This window comes from Gavia stellata, chromosome 8 (assembly GCF_030936135.1).
Source record: "Gavia stellata isolate bGavSte3 chromosome 8, bGavSte3.hap2, whole genome shotgun sequence".
In the NCBI taxonomy this organism is placed as follows: domain Eukaryota; kingdom Metazoa; phylum Chordata; class Aves; order Gaviiformes; family Gaviidae; genus Gavia; species Gavia stellata.
In genome coordinates, this window is record NC_082601.1 from 22,280,515 (window position 1) to 22,298,005 (window position 17,491).

Below are 17,491 nucleotides of genomic sequence, written 5' to 3' on the forward strand. Positions count from 1 at the left end.
TTGTTTGTTTGTTTGTTTGTTTGTTCTTTAAAAGCACAGGCAGGCCTAAGACACTGCTTTGACAGCAAGAATTTAATTTGGCACAGAAACTAATTCTGGGATAACTGCAACTGGCCTTCCATGACCCGATAGTAATCTTAAACTCTCATCTCAGAATAAAAATTGAGATGTGCAAGCCATCACTCAGGACGACATAAGCCCCTTCCCTGTGCAAGACCTGTGGAGGTTTGTTGCGTTAGACCTTTTGTGGTATAAAGATATCCAAGTCCTCTACTTCACTGCCCACAACCACCTGCCACAGAAACTTTCCCCGGGGGAAAAAATTCGTGTATGCAGAAAAGGATAGGTAAGGCTGGTCCTGAACCCTGAAAATTTGCAGAAGTTACCATTCACACTCCACATCAAATTAATTGTTATTGCTTCTCTACATTGTGCAGCCATGCTTAGGTTTTGTCCAGATTGCTGACTGAAAGGACACAGATGATTTAAGGCTTTGCAGTTCCTGAAAAACGTCTTTAGACATTTCTGGTATGTATATTCCCTATGTAAAACAACAGAAATTTCTGAATGAAGAGCATAGGTAAGCTCCTCGGAAGCAAACATGTTATTTGGTGTACTATCTCCCATACCCTAAAGTCTCAGTCTGAATGGTTTTAATTTCAAGTAGTCCGAGGTGACCTTACTGTGGCAGGAGATGAGGTGTCATTAGCACTTCAGGTGGTGTGTCCTGAGTCAGTAAAAGCAAGAGCAGAGAATATTCCCGCATATATATCTTATCTCACTAGAAAGCTGCCAGAACATCAAATCCTTCAATTCCAAGTCAAATGCAAATGGTGTCTGCAAAACATGGCAACACTGAGAGAAGCTGTTATCCCATTTTAAATTTTGCATTAGAATAATGGCCAAAAATATTTCATTTACTTCGGGGTCAAGCTTTCACAAATCATGTTTTGATCTCACAATAATTTTCTTCAAAAATTTAAACTGCATCTCTGTTCATTCACAGTTATCCAGCACACCCTTCCAAAGAAGCTATTTATTGTTTGCTCTAAAGTGTGCAATGTCATGTTTATGGAACATTTATAATTACCTTCAATGAAATAAGCCAATATGGAAATTCTGAGTCACTGATGCACACTTGCAAGTATTTGTTTCTTCCTTAATGCAGCATGGATTATTGCTAAAACTGAAAAGGCACCTAAGTCATTTAAGAATTGGAAATACAGGAGTCTTCACCATTTTTGTATAAATTACCACTTCTACTCACTATTGCAATCAATTACACTGGCAACTTCAAGTCAAGAAATGTAAGATCATTACATTTTCTTTCATGAAAGAGTACTGCATAAATAAGATTGATAATTCTGCATTGAACAGGACTTCTTCAGCTCTCTCTACTGGTTCTTGAAGAGCACCTTTTTTAAGGGATACCAGAGCACAAGTCAACAAAGAACAGAAATCTGCTAAAAAAACCCAAAAGACCATTTGCTTTAAATATGTATGATGCTGCTTTGTTTTTATAGCCAAACACAAACAGTATCATGCTCACATGATGATGAGTGTGGCAACTGAGGGCAGGGCCATCAATTGAGAAGACTGCCATGAAATCTTTCCTACACTCACAGTTTAGAAATGGAAAACAGTGGAGCGATCAGTGAGAGGAAAACAAAGCCATTAAAAGCTGAAGGGAGAGGGGAGGAGGGAGCACATTCCTACATCTCTCGAAGAAATGCTGAAAAATGGGTACAGATGCTTAGTGTACCAACTCCCCCAGGGAGATTCCCTGCCCAAAGCCCTCCTCCTTTCACTCGTCCACCAAGTCTTCTCTTGCTGGGATAATGCTGCTTAGAGACAGCAAAATGTAGCAGCTCAAACTAGAGAGACTATTTTGTCACATAAACATCTTGTAAACAAGTACAGGTAATTCCCTGCACTCCTAATTCTGCTTTCCAAACCCATGAGGTTTTACATAAATACTGCAACACACTTAGTATCTCTGCTCCAAAATTTGAACCAGATTTTGTTTTGAGAAATTGCAGTATTTTGCAGAAATCCCAGTAACATGGCAAATGTTTAAGTTTGGTAATTCAGTATGATTTTTGGTTTTCAGACATTATTTCTCTATTTATTAGTCCCACTACATAAATTTCATTACTGAATGTTATTAACCGCAAATAATTCTTTAATTCAGATTTTATCAATAGTCCTTTCAGGCATAAATGTGTACCTGTGCTGAGGAGGATGTTTTCAATTAATTGTGCAGAGGAGTTGCATTGTTTCTCAATAGCAACAAGTAACAAAACCAAGGAATCCCAAATGGGCTATCAGGCACGATGCGGTGACTAATTCCTACATGCAGAGAGAGGGTCTTTTATATCCTCTTTCTTTTCCCTGCCTGGCCCCCTCCTCCCCCCCAGTCAAACTGAGGTGCTAAGGCCAAGAAGGTACCTGCAGGTACCTGCAGGAATCAAAGGAAGCACATCAAAAATACAGCAAATTGGCAAGATTGGAAGATGAAGAAGAAAGATAAAGATCCAGAGCTTCTGGTTATCTTTCCTGGCCGCTCAGATGAATGGGCATCATGATGGTGAATCTCTACTAAAAGGCTTTCTGTTAGAGGGATCACTGGATCCTCTGTTTATAATCAGCATTTTCCAGTTCCACCATCCCTTTCCATCATCCACTTGCTTAAAATGACCGGAGGCGAAAAGAAAGAAGACAAATACAGCTTCATGTAGAGCTTTCATTACTCAGTAGTAGAAGACTCATTATAAGGTGGGTTTCACTGCCAGCAATACGGTCATGTTAAAGAATATTTAGGAAAATAGTCTACTACTGTAGAATTCAAAGAATTTACTATGATTTTCGCTTACTTTCAAGCTCCAAGGTTTGGAAATACCATTTCAAGGTGAAATTCTGATTTCTTCCCTTTTCTATGTTCTACAAGTATTCCATTTATTTATGCACATATGAGAAATTACTGTAACATACTTCCGCATTCCACACAGGTTTTAAAGAGACCTAAGCTTATTCAAGACATTTTTTAAAAAAATTAAGGCACTCAAAAGGAAAATTTGAGTGCAGTTCTCCAAAAACTTACAAATGAACATGAAAATAACGCACATAAATCTGCAATTTTTATAAAATCTAATTTTATAAAACCCCAGTGTTTACATTTTAGTTAGGTATCAAGAAGCAGCATGCATTCAATCAGGCTATAGCATTAAAATCACCAACCTAGAGCCACTCCTAGCTGAGCAATGCTGTCCCAGCCTGCTTGGCTTTACAGTTCAGGCAGGACTGAACCCTGCTCGCTGCACCCTGCGTTAGCCGCGGCTGCCCTCTGCTGCCTGTGAGTCCTGCACAGCACAGCTAGGATGCACACATCTTTGTCATCCAGTTGACATTTTTCCCCTTTCACTTCATATACTATGTAACTGTATGTTTACCTGCAGATGCACAGTTTGCATAGCCTTCTCGTGGAGCTGCTTTTCAGTGCTAAACAGAAACTGGATTCTGCATATGAACTACTACTATTCCTGCCCATCTTTCTGCTCTGCTAGCCTTAAACTACTGGTTCTGATTAAAACCTTGAAGTTTTCAGCTCCAGACATAATCTTAACTTCTTGAGCCAAGAGCACTTTTCAGCTGAATTAAATCCTCCGTAGTATCACTGGGTAGCACAATCTCGAGGATGTCCTGCTTCACCTGCACTTTCCTTGCAGTTCTCCCCAGGGACTTCAGGAATATCACCAGTATCAAGCACAAGTATGGCGGCAGCAGAGGGGGGTGAGGGGTGAGTGTCAAAACAAATGTCTTGTACTTCTAAAAGCTTTACAAGGCCAGGAAAACATATTTACTTTTTACTTTCTTCAGAGTGTTGGGCCCAGGCTACTTTTTTTTCCCTCCCTTCAATTTATTTTTTTTTTTTTTTAGAACTAGGAAAGCTAAAGATTTAACTTCTCCATATGAAAGAAAAAAATTCTCATGTAGCTATTCCCTTAGTCTTTCAGCAAACAGTAACAGATGGCAATGCTGCTTCTGAGCCACCTTGCGTTTACAGAATCCTCTATGTAATCCTCCCCACATGACCTTCCTGACAAACTTCCCAAAAATGTATGAAATAACAACACATACTTCCACATCCTCTCAAAAATCCTCGTTACTTTTATGAACAAAGACAGGCAGAAAGGCTTCTGCTACCACCTTGCTCAAGACAGCACAGTGGGAAACCTCATGACACTAAGGTGACCCTAGCAAGCCAGCTGTGGCTGCCTGCATTGACAAAATACTGATTTGGTCTATAGACTGGGAACAGATTTAATAACAACTAATTCCATTGAGTCACTTTCCACTCAGGACACTGTTTCAAATCCAAGAGAGGCAATCTGGTTTTGGATGTCATGCAAGTGAAGTGCTTGAGGCTTCACTTCTCAGAAGGCGAACAGGTAAAACCAGCACCTTCCTGCACATTCTCAGCAAGAGACAGAAAACCAAATCATTAAAAAAAAGGACAATAAAATTGGATTCTCTTGTGGTTAGTTACAAGACGTACTTCCTGGTCAAAGAATCTACCTCCAGCATTATGCACGCCTGGACTTCCTTTATCCTGACGTGATTTTTAACCAGGACTCCTTCAACAGCACCTTTAAGAATACACTACACTTGCATTTCACAGTAATGAAACCCTCCTCCAGTACTGAAAGTTTCAACAGCTTAGATAAATGCCAAATATTTAAAGCTACTGGTCTAATCAGAAAAGTTCTCATTATACACCAACATCATGTTAGTCCATATTCTAGCCATTTTTGAACAAGTCAACAGGTGATGAACACAACATCAGCTAATGAGCAGATCAATGCTGTTACACAAGAGACAGCGACTCATTCACTGCACAAATGAATTCTGAAGTTGAACCATGATAGCCCATGAACTGGAAAACACTATCCAATACGGGACAGCGTTGCTTTTTAATGATTAAGATGAATCATGTGTGAGCTTCTAAACCCTCCCAAAACAAGTAATACAAGTTATTGTAGAGATGCTTATGGCCATCTGAAGTACAAAAGACACTCAAGTGAGTCAACTGTTCCATAGTTTGTTTTAAAGCTCCTCTATTCTGTACTAGATTAGCTCCATTTGAGAGGGCACGAAATCCAATTTCACAAACTCTATACAGATGGTAAAAGCACCCTATGAAAGAAAGGATGGACAAACCCATATACTGTATGAAATTCCTTGTATCTTATGGCACAACTGCATTTAAGTATACCTGGCAGAAATGCCGGCAGCAATCTTTTTCCTTTATCCAAAATGTTAAAACAAAGCTGATGCTACTGCATGTGTCTGCCCCTTAAAACACTTTCCACTTCTACTACACACTAACGCAGGCACTGCTTTCTGATTATGTGAATTTTTGCCAAATTTACATTTTATGGAAAAAGCATTTCCATTAAGTTTTACTTCCAACAAAGACTTGAAAATAAACAAAACACCCAACATGGTCTGAATGCCAATTTCTCCTCGATTTTTTCTAGTAATATCCAACAATATAAAAACAGTTGCACTATTTTTTTCATTTGTAGCAGTGTTCTGGGTAAACTGAACAATTAATCCTCTGTGATGGAGGGGCCTCCCCCACACAAAGTCTTGCCAAATACATACTTGTAGTTCAGCTGCTGTTTTCCAGAAAAAGTGTTCCAGTATAGCACATGTCCCTTCTCTTTATACATCAGCATTAATGAAATAAGCATTTCTTGAAGTGTGAAGAATCATAGCAATGAATATACATTTTTATTAATAATCTGAGCTCAAACTAATGTTGCCCTCTGCTTTTCAAAAGGTCTGGAGTCCAGCTGTACTAACACCCATCATTGGTGAGGTGTATCTATCAGATTAAATCCATTACTGACACAAGGAAATGTTGCATGTGAATGTCTTGCTGAGGTGCAATCATGCGGTTAGAGCTGTCCAAGACATCTGGGATCTAATGATATTTTCCTCATTAAATGCAGAGGATTGTTAATTTTTTCTATAAGGTAACATGATTATTTCCCTAAATTAGCTGTACTGCAGAGCTAGAACCCACCAGAGTAAGGGTATTTCTACTGAAGTTTTAATAAAAACTGCTATCGCTCACACTAATCATGTCTTTATGCTGTCACAGGTTTTTCCCAGTAACTTACAACCTGGAGCTCTAAAGAGCTTCTATTAACAGCACAGAGCAATACTACCTTCCCAAAAATAGAATTCAAGCCCAATTATTACTCAGATTTCTTTTTTTTTTTTACTAGCAGCACTTCAGACATCAATAAAATAAAATGCAGATACATGTTTTTCCCTGTTCACTTTGTAAAAGTGGCAGTCATGCAGGAGATTTTCAAAATTAAAGAAACAGGATTATACAACCACAGAATTGACCCAGGGCCTTTGGGCATACAGAGTACTTACAGTTATAATGAATTTTTTAGTGTGACAAGATTTCAAAACTGACTGTGGAAATACAGAAGCTGTTTCCAGTTTCCTCTATTCCAATATAGCAATTCTCATCACTAATGAAACGACTTAGCATTCAGTTCAAAACTAAAACTACTTCGTTGTGTGTTCATAAATACTGTACCTAAACTCTTACTAAGCTGTTGTATAACAGGGGTGTACACAGCCCTAATCCAAACAAGACAGGGCAGGCTGCTCCACCATCACACCACCTAACAAGGTAGAGGCTGCAGTCAGGGCTCCCACATTTCTATCAATGGCAAAAGTGCAGCCTCAGAGCATGTCCCCGCTTACCCGACCCCACTGAGCTCAGACCATTCACCACAGCCTTTTTTCCAGTTATTCTTGACACCAGCAAGGCTCTCACAAGTGAGTAGTCACATTAATGAAACCCAGAATTGCCAGGAAGAAGTTGCATGGTGTAACGCTCATTTCTGTGTATCAATACCAGTATATACTCAAGCAGGTTCTGCACAGGAAGAGGCAAGACACATTCCTCCTGAACAAGTTAATCACAGAAGTGTTTCAGTGTTATCCTTAATTACTAGGATAGGGGCAGGAAGAATAGCATAATTTCAAAATTAGCAGAATTAAAAGCAAATAAACACTGGACAGGGGGAGTATATGCACAAAGATATAGTTTACAACTCTGATGTTAAACAGTATTTTAAACACACAGTGTAGGTGTTGTTTAATTATTAGATTGGGTTTTAAAACAGGACACATCTTTACAGCATGAAATGTTTTCCTCACACATACAAGACCATGTGTACCTGCTTTCAGGATTTCACAAACAGACCTGAACTCCCATTTAGTCAAAACAGTTGCCAAGTATAAGCTGGAAAGGCAGAAGCAAAACATGAGAACACTATGTCAAGAGAAAAGAATTTAAAGTTAGAACTAAACTGAGGCTGGAGTTCTGGGCAACAAGGCAAGGTAATTGTACATGTGCAAGAAAAATTACATTACTGCGGAGCAGATCTGACATCTGTGCTAGCAGTGGTGCTACAGATCATTAGTTATAGGCATTTCACACCAAGTGCTACTGAAGATAATTTTAGCAGTGGTGACACCAGCTCCTTCCCATCTCCTGTCCTAGTGACATTCCCCTTTCCATTACAGGGGTTACCTCTTCCCAGAGTCATCTCTTTGACATTTTACATGTTAATGTTTGAGCAACCGAACTCTTATACAAGCTTTTTAAAATAAAAGCCCACAGTTTTAATATTAAAATACATTTATATTTTATGGTATCTTAAAACAGCAGCTACATGCGAAGTTGTAACAAGTGAATTAAATTTTAAATCCCTGATGAATTTTAATATTGTGTCCTTTTAAAATATAAATAATTTAGCATTTTCACTAACTAAAGCCTAAATATTTTTTCCATTTATGCTGTAATTAAAAGACCTATTAATTTGTCTCTAGCACGGTACAGCTTTGATTTCTTAAGAATCACTCCTCTTCTAAATTAGAAAGAATTGTCCAAAAAGTAATACAGAAAACTATTTCTGGTGGTGTATGGCTACTCTGCATTCATTTTGCAATTCCAGATGCTAAGTTATTTAAAGAAATAAGTGCACATACATGTACGTATGAGTTAACATGCAGTCTCTAAAGTTGACTTGAGGACACAGCTGGGAAACGAATCTCATGAGGTACATGCTCTACCAGAAACCTAGCTGTTACTAGAACATGTCTAACTTACTCCTGTATGGCACAAGATGTAAAATGAAAAACAAACGACTATGATTTTTTTCCCCCAGTTAGGTAACTTTTTATGTGGGCATTGCTGCCACCACATGGCCAAACAGGTGAACTACTCCTACCCTTCCTCTGCACCTTGCAGATGTAAACCTGCTCAGCACCCTACGCCTTCTACAAGCCCTCTAATTCCAGCTTTCTACTCCAGCCTGTCACAAAGCCCCATCATTGCCACTGATTTCCCAAATTACTTCCATCTAAAAGATTAGAAGGAACTTAAAAGCTTTCAGGTCTTGCTGACAGTCTCTTCCAAGTATAAGCCACCCACCAGCTGTGGGAACCACAGAATCACAGAATCACTAAGGTTGGAAAAAACCTTTAAGATCATCAAGTCCAACCATCAACCCAACACCACCATGCCCACTAAACCATGTCCTGCAGTGCCACGTCTACAGGCTTTTTTGAACACCTCCAGTGATAGTGACTCCACCACCTCCCTGGGCAGCCTGTTCCAGTGCTTCACCACTCTCTCAGTAAAGACATTTTTCGTAATGTCCAGTCTAAACCTCCCCTGGCACAACTTGAGGCCATTTCCTCTTGTCCTGTCGCTAGTCACTTGGGAGAACAGACCAACAATTCAGTGTTGCGGAATTATGCCAAACCTATATTCACAAAGACAACAAAAAAATCTTACAAGTGCCAGTCCAGGTAACTGAAGCCTAACTGATGTGCCAACAAAGGCTGAAACAATTCCTTTCCTGAAGCACCCTCCTCGAAACATCCTCCCAGAAAGCCTGCTTTTAGAAAGCTGGACTCAGCACACTACCCTGTCTCCTGCAGAGGCTCAGCAATCTCCAAGCAGGTTCCTCATACAGAAGAAACATAGTGAGTTAAGTCACCACAGAAAGGGAGTTCCATAATTTCTCACACACAACAAGCAGGAGTCTATATTCACTCCTGTTTATTAGCTCTTATGAACCGTAAAAGTTTGCTTCATACTTAAGTTTTAAAACACTCACCTGTTAAGCCTGTTAAGAATTTTTTTATTTTTTTTTTTGTTTTGCTGCACATGACCTGGTAAGTTCGCTTACACAAGTGCCAAAGGCACCACAGAAATACCAGCATATGCGGTAGCTGTGGGTTTAACTCCATCACCTGTGGGATAAGGCTTCACTGGTCTGAATAACTCAGCAGCACTCTTGCAGAGTTTGGACCCAACTTCCATACATTTGGGCATCACACTTGAAATAATCCAAAGAACCAGGTAGCCCTCAATAAATACCATTTACAGTATCTTCACCCTTTCTCTAAGTGAACAATGAAGATATGAATTCTGCAGTTTATGAACCTATATGCTCACAGGTCACTTTTTATTTGCACAACCATTTCACCTGTAGCTTTCTAAAAGGGAGTAGAAAAAAAATTGTATCCTGTATGGTGACAAATACCACATACCGTTTTGGCAAGGCCAGAAAGGAAGTCAAAATACCGCAGGGCTTCCAGGAGAAAGCTAGGATGCAGAAACCACTCATTCAACAGTCACTATCTTTGAAGGACTGCCTAAGAGAATGGCTCAGTCAGTCAACTCAAATGTCAGGCAACTGAACAGTCCCTGCTTCCTCTTGCATACCAGTCAAGAAAAAGATGTGAATACACTCACCTTTTTTGCTCTTTGTGCTATATTAGGCGTTCTAGTGAGAAGCTTTTCAATCAGGTATTCTCTGTTCTGCAAAACCAACATTTGGTAAGTTAAAAATCAATACAAGGAAAGAAGAAACTTCATGTAGATTTTAAGGCAGAGCAAAATTTACTTGTAGGGTTAAACGTTTTACCTTGGCTTTCTGGAAAAATTTGCATTTTAAAAGTTCAGCTGCTGTGGGCCTGAAAGATCAATAATAAATTAGAACAGAAAACAAAGACCCCTCTCAGTGAATACAGTACAAGACGTTAGTTAAATGGTACGTCTCTAATACTTTTGAATTAGTACTGTATGAATGGGGAATGAATGATAATAGCTACTGAATTAGTTCACACATACTCACTTACCACACATGAAAAAATTAAGCCTCCCTACAGCAAAAATACCAAAAAAAAAAAAAAAATCAGTCTCTTAAGCTGCCAATTTTACCCCTTTTTCTTTCAACACAAATGCATTTTACCCTTAAAACAAACAAACAAAAAAGTCAGGTATCATGTTCTTCCCCAAGTGACTCTATGAATGCAACTGAACTTTGCTCCACAGCAATAAAAGAATAATTACATTTTCCAAACAGTAGTATCAATAACTGCTACCAGCATTCCTTTACTTCATTGATGTCAGCAGGTATTCACAAGGAACTGTACTGATATTATTAACATGACACATAAACCAAGAAGAGAGTCATCAGGAGCATCTTCCAACCAAATGGACAAATAAAAATCAAAGCAACAGTTCTAAGGTCAAAACCTAGACATTTCACTTTTACTTGCAGTTCTGTTCAAGTCTCTTTCTTCCCATCATCATCACGTTTATTTTTTTGACGTTTTCAACAGATAATCACAATCTCACAGCTACCACAGTGATTCCAACAGCAGGATTTGTCTCCCCTAGCTTCAGGGATCTAAAAAGCTACTTATCTAGCCAAAGCCAGACTCAGGTACTGAAGCAGACTCTGGAGAGAAAGCAAAGCATCTCTTAGGGTGAAAAAATCCTCCAGGTTCTTTTCATCCTTTCCATTAGGAGCCCATACCACTATCCAAGACGAATTTTGACACAGCTAAATTTAGGGAAGCCAAAAATCTCCAAGATTCATCATTTTTAAATGAACAGAAGCAACATCTGCTATAGTTTTCCATTTGCATTAAAGCAAGAGATTGGATATAGCACAAACTAGATAAGACAGCGGAAAGCTTCAATTTGGAAAATTTCAGTCTCAAAAAACCCCCAAAATCTGAACTAGTTTATTTATCTGAGGACACATCTGAAGAATAAGTGAAGAAAAGAGGAGTAATAAATAGTGTGTATGTGTTTGTCAGTTCACTCCCGCCAGAAATAATGAAACAACTCCTGACATCAACAAAAAGCATCCAATTTAGACACAGACAGTAGTTCCACAGAGCACTTATTTTACTTCCCCTCCAAAGCACCAAACTCTACAATAAAGGAGGAGTTCTTAGTAATGGTACTGTGGAGACCACCAGGCTTAGCAGTAACTCACACGTAAACCCTGGATGAGCAAAAAGGAAGGGAAACGTTTAAAAAAAAAAAAGTTTCTGTGTCAAAGTTTTAAAGTTCTACCTCAAATTAACTCTTAACTTTAAGACAAGTCTCAGTGATTCAGTACCATCACATCTCATAACAGGGATATGCACAGTTAAAAGCTAGAGTCTTAGTAAAGTTTTATCCAAACTAGTGTTCTCCATTCCTCTACCATTAATTATGCCAGACACTTCTCAACCGGTCTGGACATGCTTTCTGGGCCTGTTTTCCACAAAGGCCACAGCAGTGAATTGCAGCTGAGGACTGTAAGCAGCATCCTTGGCATTGGGGAGAGAAGGCAAACAACCACACACAGAGCTCAAAAAAAAAAAAAAACCAAAAAACCAAAAAAACCCAACACATCATTGCCTGAGTCAATAACAGTGCAACGACTGTCCTAGAATTTGCCACAAAGAGCAGGCACCTCTCCCACAACTGACACGATGACTATGGAGGTATCTCCATGCAAAATTAAATCCTGGCTTGGGAGAAACATTTAAAAAAAATAGCGATGACCGCACAATATAAGGACACTCACTCCTCAGTAAGAATAATTGGCACACAGGTCTAATCACCTATCTGCTGGTCTAATTGTTCAATTCAAGATATCACACGTGTTTAAATATCAGTTCAATAAATGACTTCCATTACTTTAAACACTAATGTTTCAACACTAATGTCATAACTACAGATCAGGTAACTCAGCGCTATATATTCAAGGAGAGAAGGAAAACCATTTTAATTATTTACTTCTCATGTTTTCATACCAATTTAATCTTGCCCTGAAAATTGCTGGACATTGGAAATGAAAAGAAGCTTATTATCCAGAACACCTTTAATTCTTATCTGTAAGCAGCCAAACTGCAGAGCTAAGCTTAAAGCATCAGGACTTGCTGCTAAGACCACCAATCGTAAGGGGTTTGGGAACGTGAAAACAGTACACAAATGATCCTTCAGTGAAAAAAAGAATTTGAACGATTTCAAGAATAAAGACGTTGCCACATAATCTTTTTTCTTAATTATACTTGTTCTCTAGTATTGCTGCTGTCACCTTTCAACTTAACTCCCTACAACAATATCCTGGACCTAAGCTAGCATAACATCAGCGAAGAGAAGTACACACCATAAAAGACTCACACTATACTCAGTCAGGACTGCTCTCTCAGAACAATCTTTTTGCCCAGAAATACCAGCTCTGAAACTCTTCAATAAAGTGATATATTAAATACCCTTAGGAAATAATGTTAATTAGAATGTGCCTCCTCCAACTCTTCAGCAGAAGAAACCTACAAAAATGGGTCTGCATAAAAATGAATAAATAAATTAATCGTTCTGGGAACTTGGGACCTCAACAATAGTTTTGGAATAGATGTTTAATATTTTCATCATCTTGGCTATCCCATTCATAAAACATAGCAAGAAAGAACAAATCACAAAGATACTATGACATGCAATTGCCTACATAAACATGAGGAAAACTCTAAACAAGCTTGGAGCCCCTAACGTTACAGTAAAAAATAAATACCTCTTAATAAGCTATTTTCCCTGGAAATATCCAAGTTAAAGGCAATACTAAGCTTATGTCACAAAATGGGGGGGGGGGGGACATCATAAAATTATTTATTTATTTTAAATTTCTTTTAAAGGACAAGAGACTGATATGTTTGGTTACCAATAGTTCTGCCTGATCTATCTGAACAGTCTTGTTAGACTTACGCACAATATCAAGATTTATATCTAGCCTCAGATGAGAAATTAAGATGAAGAGCAAGGACTTCTGTTTGATCAGATTTTAATTCAACAGTATATTTAAATATAAGCAAATTAGGTTAACAACCCAGAAGAAAAAAAACTTAAGCAACCATTAAAAGGCAGTTTCTTCTCCCCATATGAAGATGACTGAAGGCTGCTACTTACTAAATTCAAATCATACACTTAAAGATGATGTTTAAACACTGGAAATTTAAGTTGTCTGTATATTTAAAAAAATAATTCCACTGTACATGGCAATAATGACCTACCTTTTGGAAGGATCTTTTTGAAGGCATAATGAAATTAGTTTTCTAAAGGATTTGCCATACTTTTTCATCATCTCCTTGTCCTCTACACCTGTCTCTAAAGTGGGAGGATCATTTTGAAGTGTCAGCATTAACACCTACAGTAAACCCAAAAAAGAGGTACTGTAAGCAAAATCAATTCAAAACATGTAGAAATCAAAAGAGGACAAATATTCCACATAATACATATATTTAGATATCTTGAGTTGGTATTGAAAATGAAGTAGTGCTAACTTTCTAGCAGCACTAATAATACAGCTAACAGCATAAAGTAATACAAAGTGTTAAATAATACAAAGTGATTGTTACTTTCATAGGAGGATATTTGTGATAAGGTGCTGCTCCTGTTGCTAACTCAATGGCTGTTATCCCAAAACTCCACATATCAGCCTTGAAGTCGTAACCTCGCACCTGAAAAAGAACCAGAAAGGAAAAACAAGGTGGTGATGTCTCAAGTTCCAAAAATTAAAGACTGAAAATATTTGGGGTTTTTTGACATTAGGAATACCTGCTCCATTACTTCAGGGGCCATCCAACATGGAGTACCAACAAATGTTTTCCTTACTTTGTTACGAGTAACATCACCTCCCGTTGCTAAAAATGCACTAACGCCAAAATCTGGGAAGGAGGAAAAAAGTCGACATCTGTTAAACTACCATTAACAAAGCAAAAGTTTTACACTTTAGAAATTAAGTCAATTCATAAAGGTCTACTTATAGAAAGTCTCCATTGCAGAGCTTACTTTTGTTTCATGACACACTGTTCTTGAAATGCTACAGAATAGATGGTATAGTTTTATCTGGGAGATCTGTACTAGGACACCCTCAAGTTTAACCTCCTAGTATGTGTCTTCCTGAATACGGTTACAAAGGACTGCAGTACATCTGTCACTTAAGGTTTTCAAATGTGCACTTTGAGCCAAGGTTTGAAAGGTTTGCGTCCACTATTGTTCAAAGATAAGGCGCTATTTCTGTATAGCTACTAAATTTGAGTGCAATTTGAACAAGAGGGAATACCGTATATAACTTAAATACTGATGGAGATTTGACAGATTAAAGATAATCAGCAAAGTGATCAACAATATATATTTAATAGTCGACCATGACATGGGTAGTTTTTTTCCAAATTCCAAAATAGCAAAAAACCTTAGTGTTCTGTTAACCTGTCACTACATCAGTGACAGCTGTATGGGAGAGGTAGGGCATAAATGCAAGAAAGAAGAACAGATTACCAGTGTATGGAGAAATCCTGTCATTTACAATCCAGTTATACTGAAATCAAGTAGTTTACTATAGACCTACTTCAATTTTTATTTTCCTATTGTTTTCCTATTGTTCCCTGTTTTTAAGGTTGGAAAAAAATAATCAGTAACTATAGAAAATGTAGTTTTATCATTACTTTCCACTAAACAACCATTAAGCATCACAGACTCAAATTCTGGACCTCTTCTACATCGCTAAAACACACAGAAATATAGTACACAAGAAGCAAGCTTCAAGTGATATTAATTTTCCCTGCAGCTTGAGTGAGGAATTAAAAAAAAAAAATTTTCCAAAATCTGTAAGTTATGGAATAGACAGGTTTTGTTTGTATTTCTGAAAAGCATGAACAGCCTCAGAAACACCTGCTTGTAAGTTTTTCATGCCCTAAAAAGAAATGCTGGTACTAGTGACAGCTTTCTGAAGAGGGACTAATGCATAAGGAAAAGCTGCACAGATAGAAATCAAAAATAAATAAATGCATAAATAAAGGAGAGATATGGAAATTATTTGATGTCCTGTAGTACCAAAGATAAACCATTTGTATTGGACAACTGTTTACAGATCCTTTCAGGAACTGGGATACACAGCTAAAATCCTGACTTAACCTTTGCTCCCCTCCTGCTGTTTTTCCCTATTAACATAACATTAATTTTGAAAAGGATAACAAACAACAAATATAAATAGGTAAGGGAAGACAACGAAAAAAACCCACAACCCATAAACTAAGTAAAATCTCTTCTTGCATAAGCTTCAAAATTAAATATTGCAACACCTCACTAAGAAAGATGTGATGAGTATTTAATTAGGTCAAGTGAACATTTCACTATAATACTAGTCAAACACTGTTGTATGTTTACAGAGAGAAAGAACACTTTGATAGCTACTCAATAAAAACAAGACTTTAATTTCCCATTGCAGACATAGCTTTCACAAATACATGTTATTTAAGACAAGACATGACCTACAGTGGCAAGCTTTCTATCACATAGGAGATGAAGTATTATTGAGAACAAGTTGCATAAAGAGGAAAGGAAAATGTGTTACAAGGAAAGAACTGAACAATTCAACAGTGTTAGGCACTAAAAGTCACAGCTAATACCAAAGAAAAAATAAATTTAAGGAAGAGTCCCGATTTAACTGTATTAGTAAAGCATTTTGAAATTAAAGGAATCAGAGCTGCCCAAATAAACATAGCCTACAAATCATTTATTGCCTAACATCTTTTTCACCTCAACCAGGGCTGGGCACTTGGCCAAGCCTCAGCCAAGGCCAACATCCAGAGTTAGCGTTAGGCATAGGGTTGGGAGAAGGACAAAGCCCATGGCCTCCAAGGGAGCTGGGCTGCAAGAAGCTCACTAAGGGAAGGCACAGGCTGCAAAAACATTTTGTACCTGACAGCTTTTTCACCTCAGCCAGGGCTAGGGCTCTTGGCCAAGTGTCAGCCAAAACCAAACTCTAGGGTCAGGATCAGGCTTGGGAGAAAGACAAAGCCACTGCTTCCATGGCATCAGAGCTACACAGCAGCTGCTGCAGGAAGGCACAGGCTGCAAAAACATTTCTCCCCTAACCTTCTCACCTTGACAGTGGCTGTAGACTTTAGCCTCAGGCTCAGCCAAGGCCACGTGTAGGGTTACAGTTAAGACTGGGAGAGATATAAAGCATCAAGCTCCTGTGAGAATGGGGCTGGCCAAGGAAAGCTTGGGCTGCCAAACAATTGTCTCTGATAAAGCTTTCTCCTTGATCTGGCTTGAGTATCTGAGGCATAGGGTCTGCGTATTTTTAAGCAGAACTTTTCCAAACATTTCTGTGGGTATGGATTACCACAGGAGAGAACACGCTGAGAACCACTGGTGCAACAGGTTAGTTCACACAGCCACCTATGTGCAAAACCGAAGAGTGGGATCTTCTGCCTAGACTCCTCAAAACACACATTCTTTTTCTGACAAGTTTTATTGAAACTGTCATTTCTTGTATGGACTAAACGCATCATACAGTTCATATTTTCTACACTTCCACCAATCTCTGTGTATGATTGCTCTTTGCTATATGCTCCTTACCTCATCGCACATATCTGTTCCTTTACTCGTTTCTTTGATATTTTGACCATTGCCAGGCAATTCCTGATGAAGTACCAATCATTTTGTTTACCCAAAGCACCAGATGTTACAATCCCAATAGTTTTAAGTAGAATGTTGGAGCCGAGGAACTACAGTGACTATTTAACATTGTATTTGTGAGTAAGTCAAAAGTTTACTGCTCTGTACTGAGGAATTTTGTACTTTAAGTCTCCCCAATTTAAACAAAACAAAGAGATGTGTATCCTCCTCTTTCCCACCAAAGATGGAGCAGATTCTCTGTCCAGAACCTCTGAGGTCCATAATCAGAGGTCTCTGTAGAGCTATCCCAATTCTTTGAAGAATCTATGATCTTCTATATCTGCACAAAATATTTTGTCAGAAAAACACACTCATTTGTGAGCCACAGTCCCTTAGAACCCAGAAATGCTAATGGACAACTGTGTCTTCAAATATTACTCCTCATACATATTAGCAGTGTGTGCTACAGATACATCTTTTCATTATAGAAGCTTGGGGTGCAGAAGAACAATAAGTCAACAGAACCTAAGATCTTTTAGCAAATCTTCCTCAGTCCCGCATGCACTGAATGCCCCAGAAGCACAATTAAAGCCTTATTCACTAAGATGCCTACAGCAAAAGGAGGAAAAGGTCAAGAAA

At 38.4% G+C, this 17,491-nt stretch overlaps 1 protein-coding gene across 1 annotated transcript in view; it reads right to left on the reverse strand.

The window, feature by feature from the left end:
- Positions 1-17,491, reverse strand: part of STK39 (serine/threonine kinase 39) — a 103,882-nt gene that overhangs the window by 54,470 nt on the left and 31,921 nt on the right. Inside the window, exons 6-10 of the mRNA XM_059820461.1 lie at positions 14,003-14,112; positions 13,804-13,905; positions 13,459-13,592; positions 10,032-10,080; positions 9,860-9,925 (exon numbers count right to left, since the gene is read on the reverse strand). Coding sequence (XP_059676444.1) covers positions 9,860-9,925; positions 10,032-10,080; positions 13,459-13,592; positions 13,804-13,905; positions 14,003-14,112 — 461 coding nt within the window. The remainder of the gene's footprint in view (positions 1-9,859; positions 9,926-10,031; positions 10,081-13,458; positions 13,593-13,803; positions 13,906-14,002; positions 14,113-17,491) is intronic.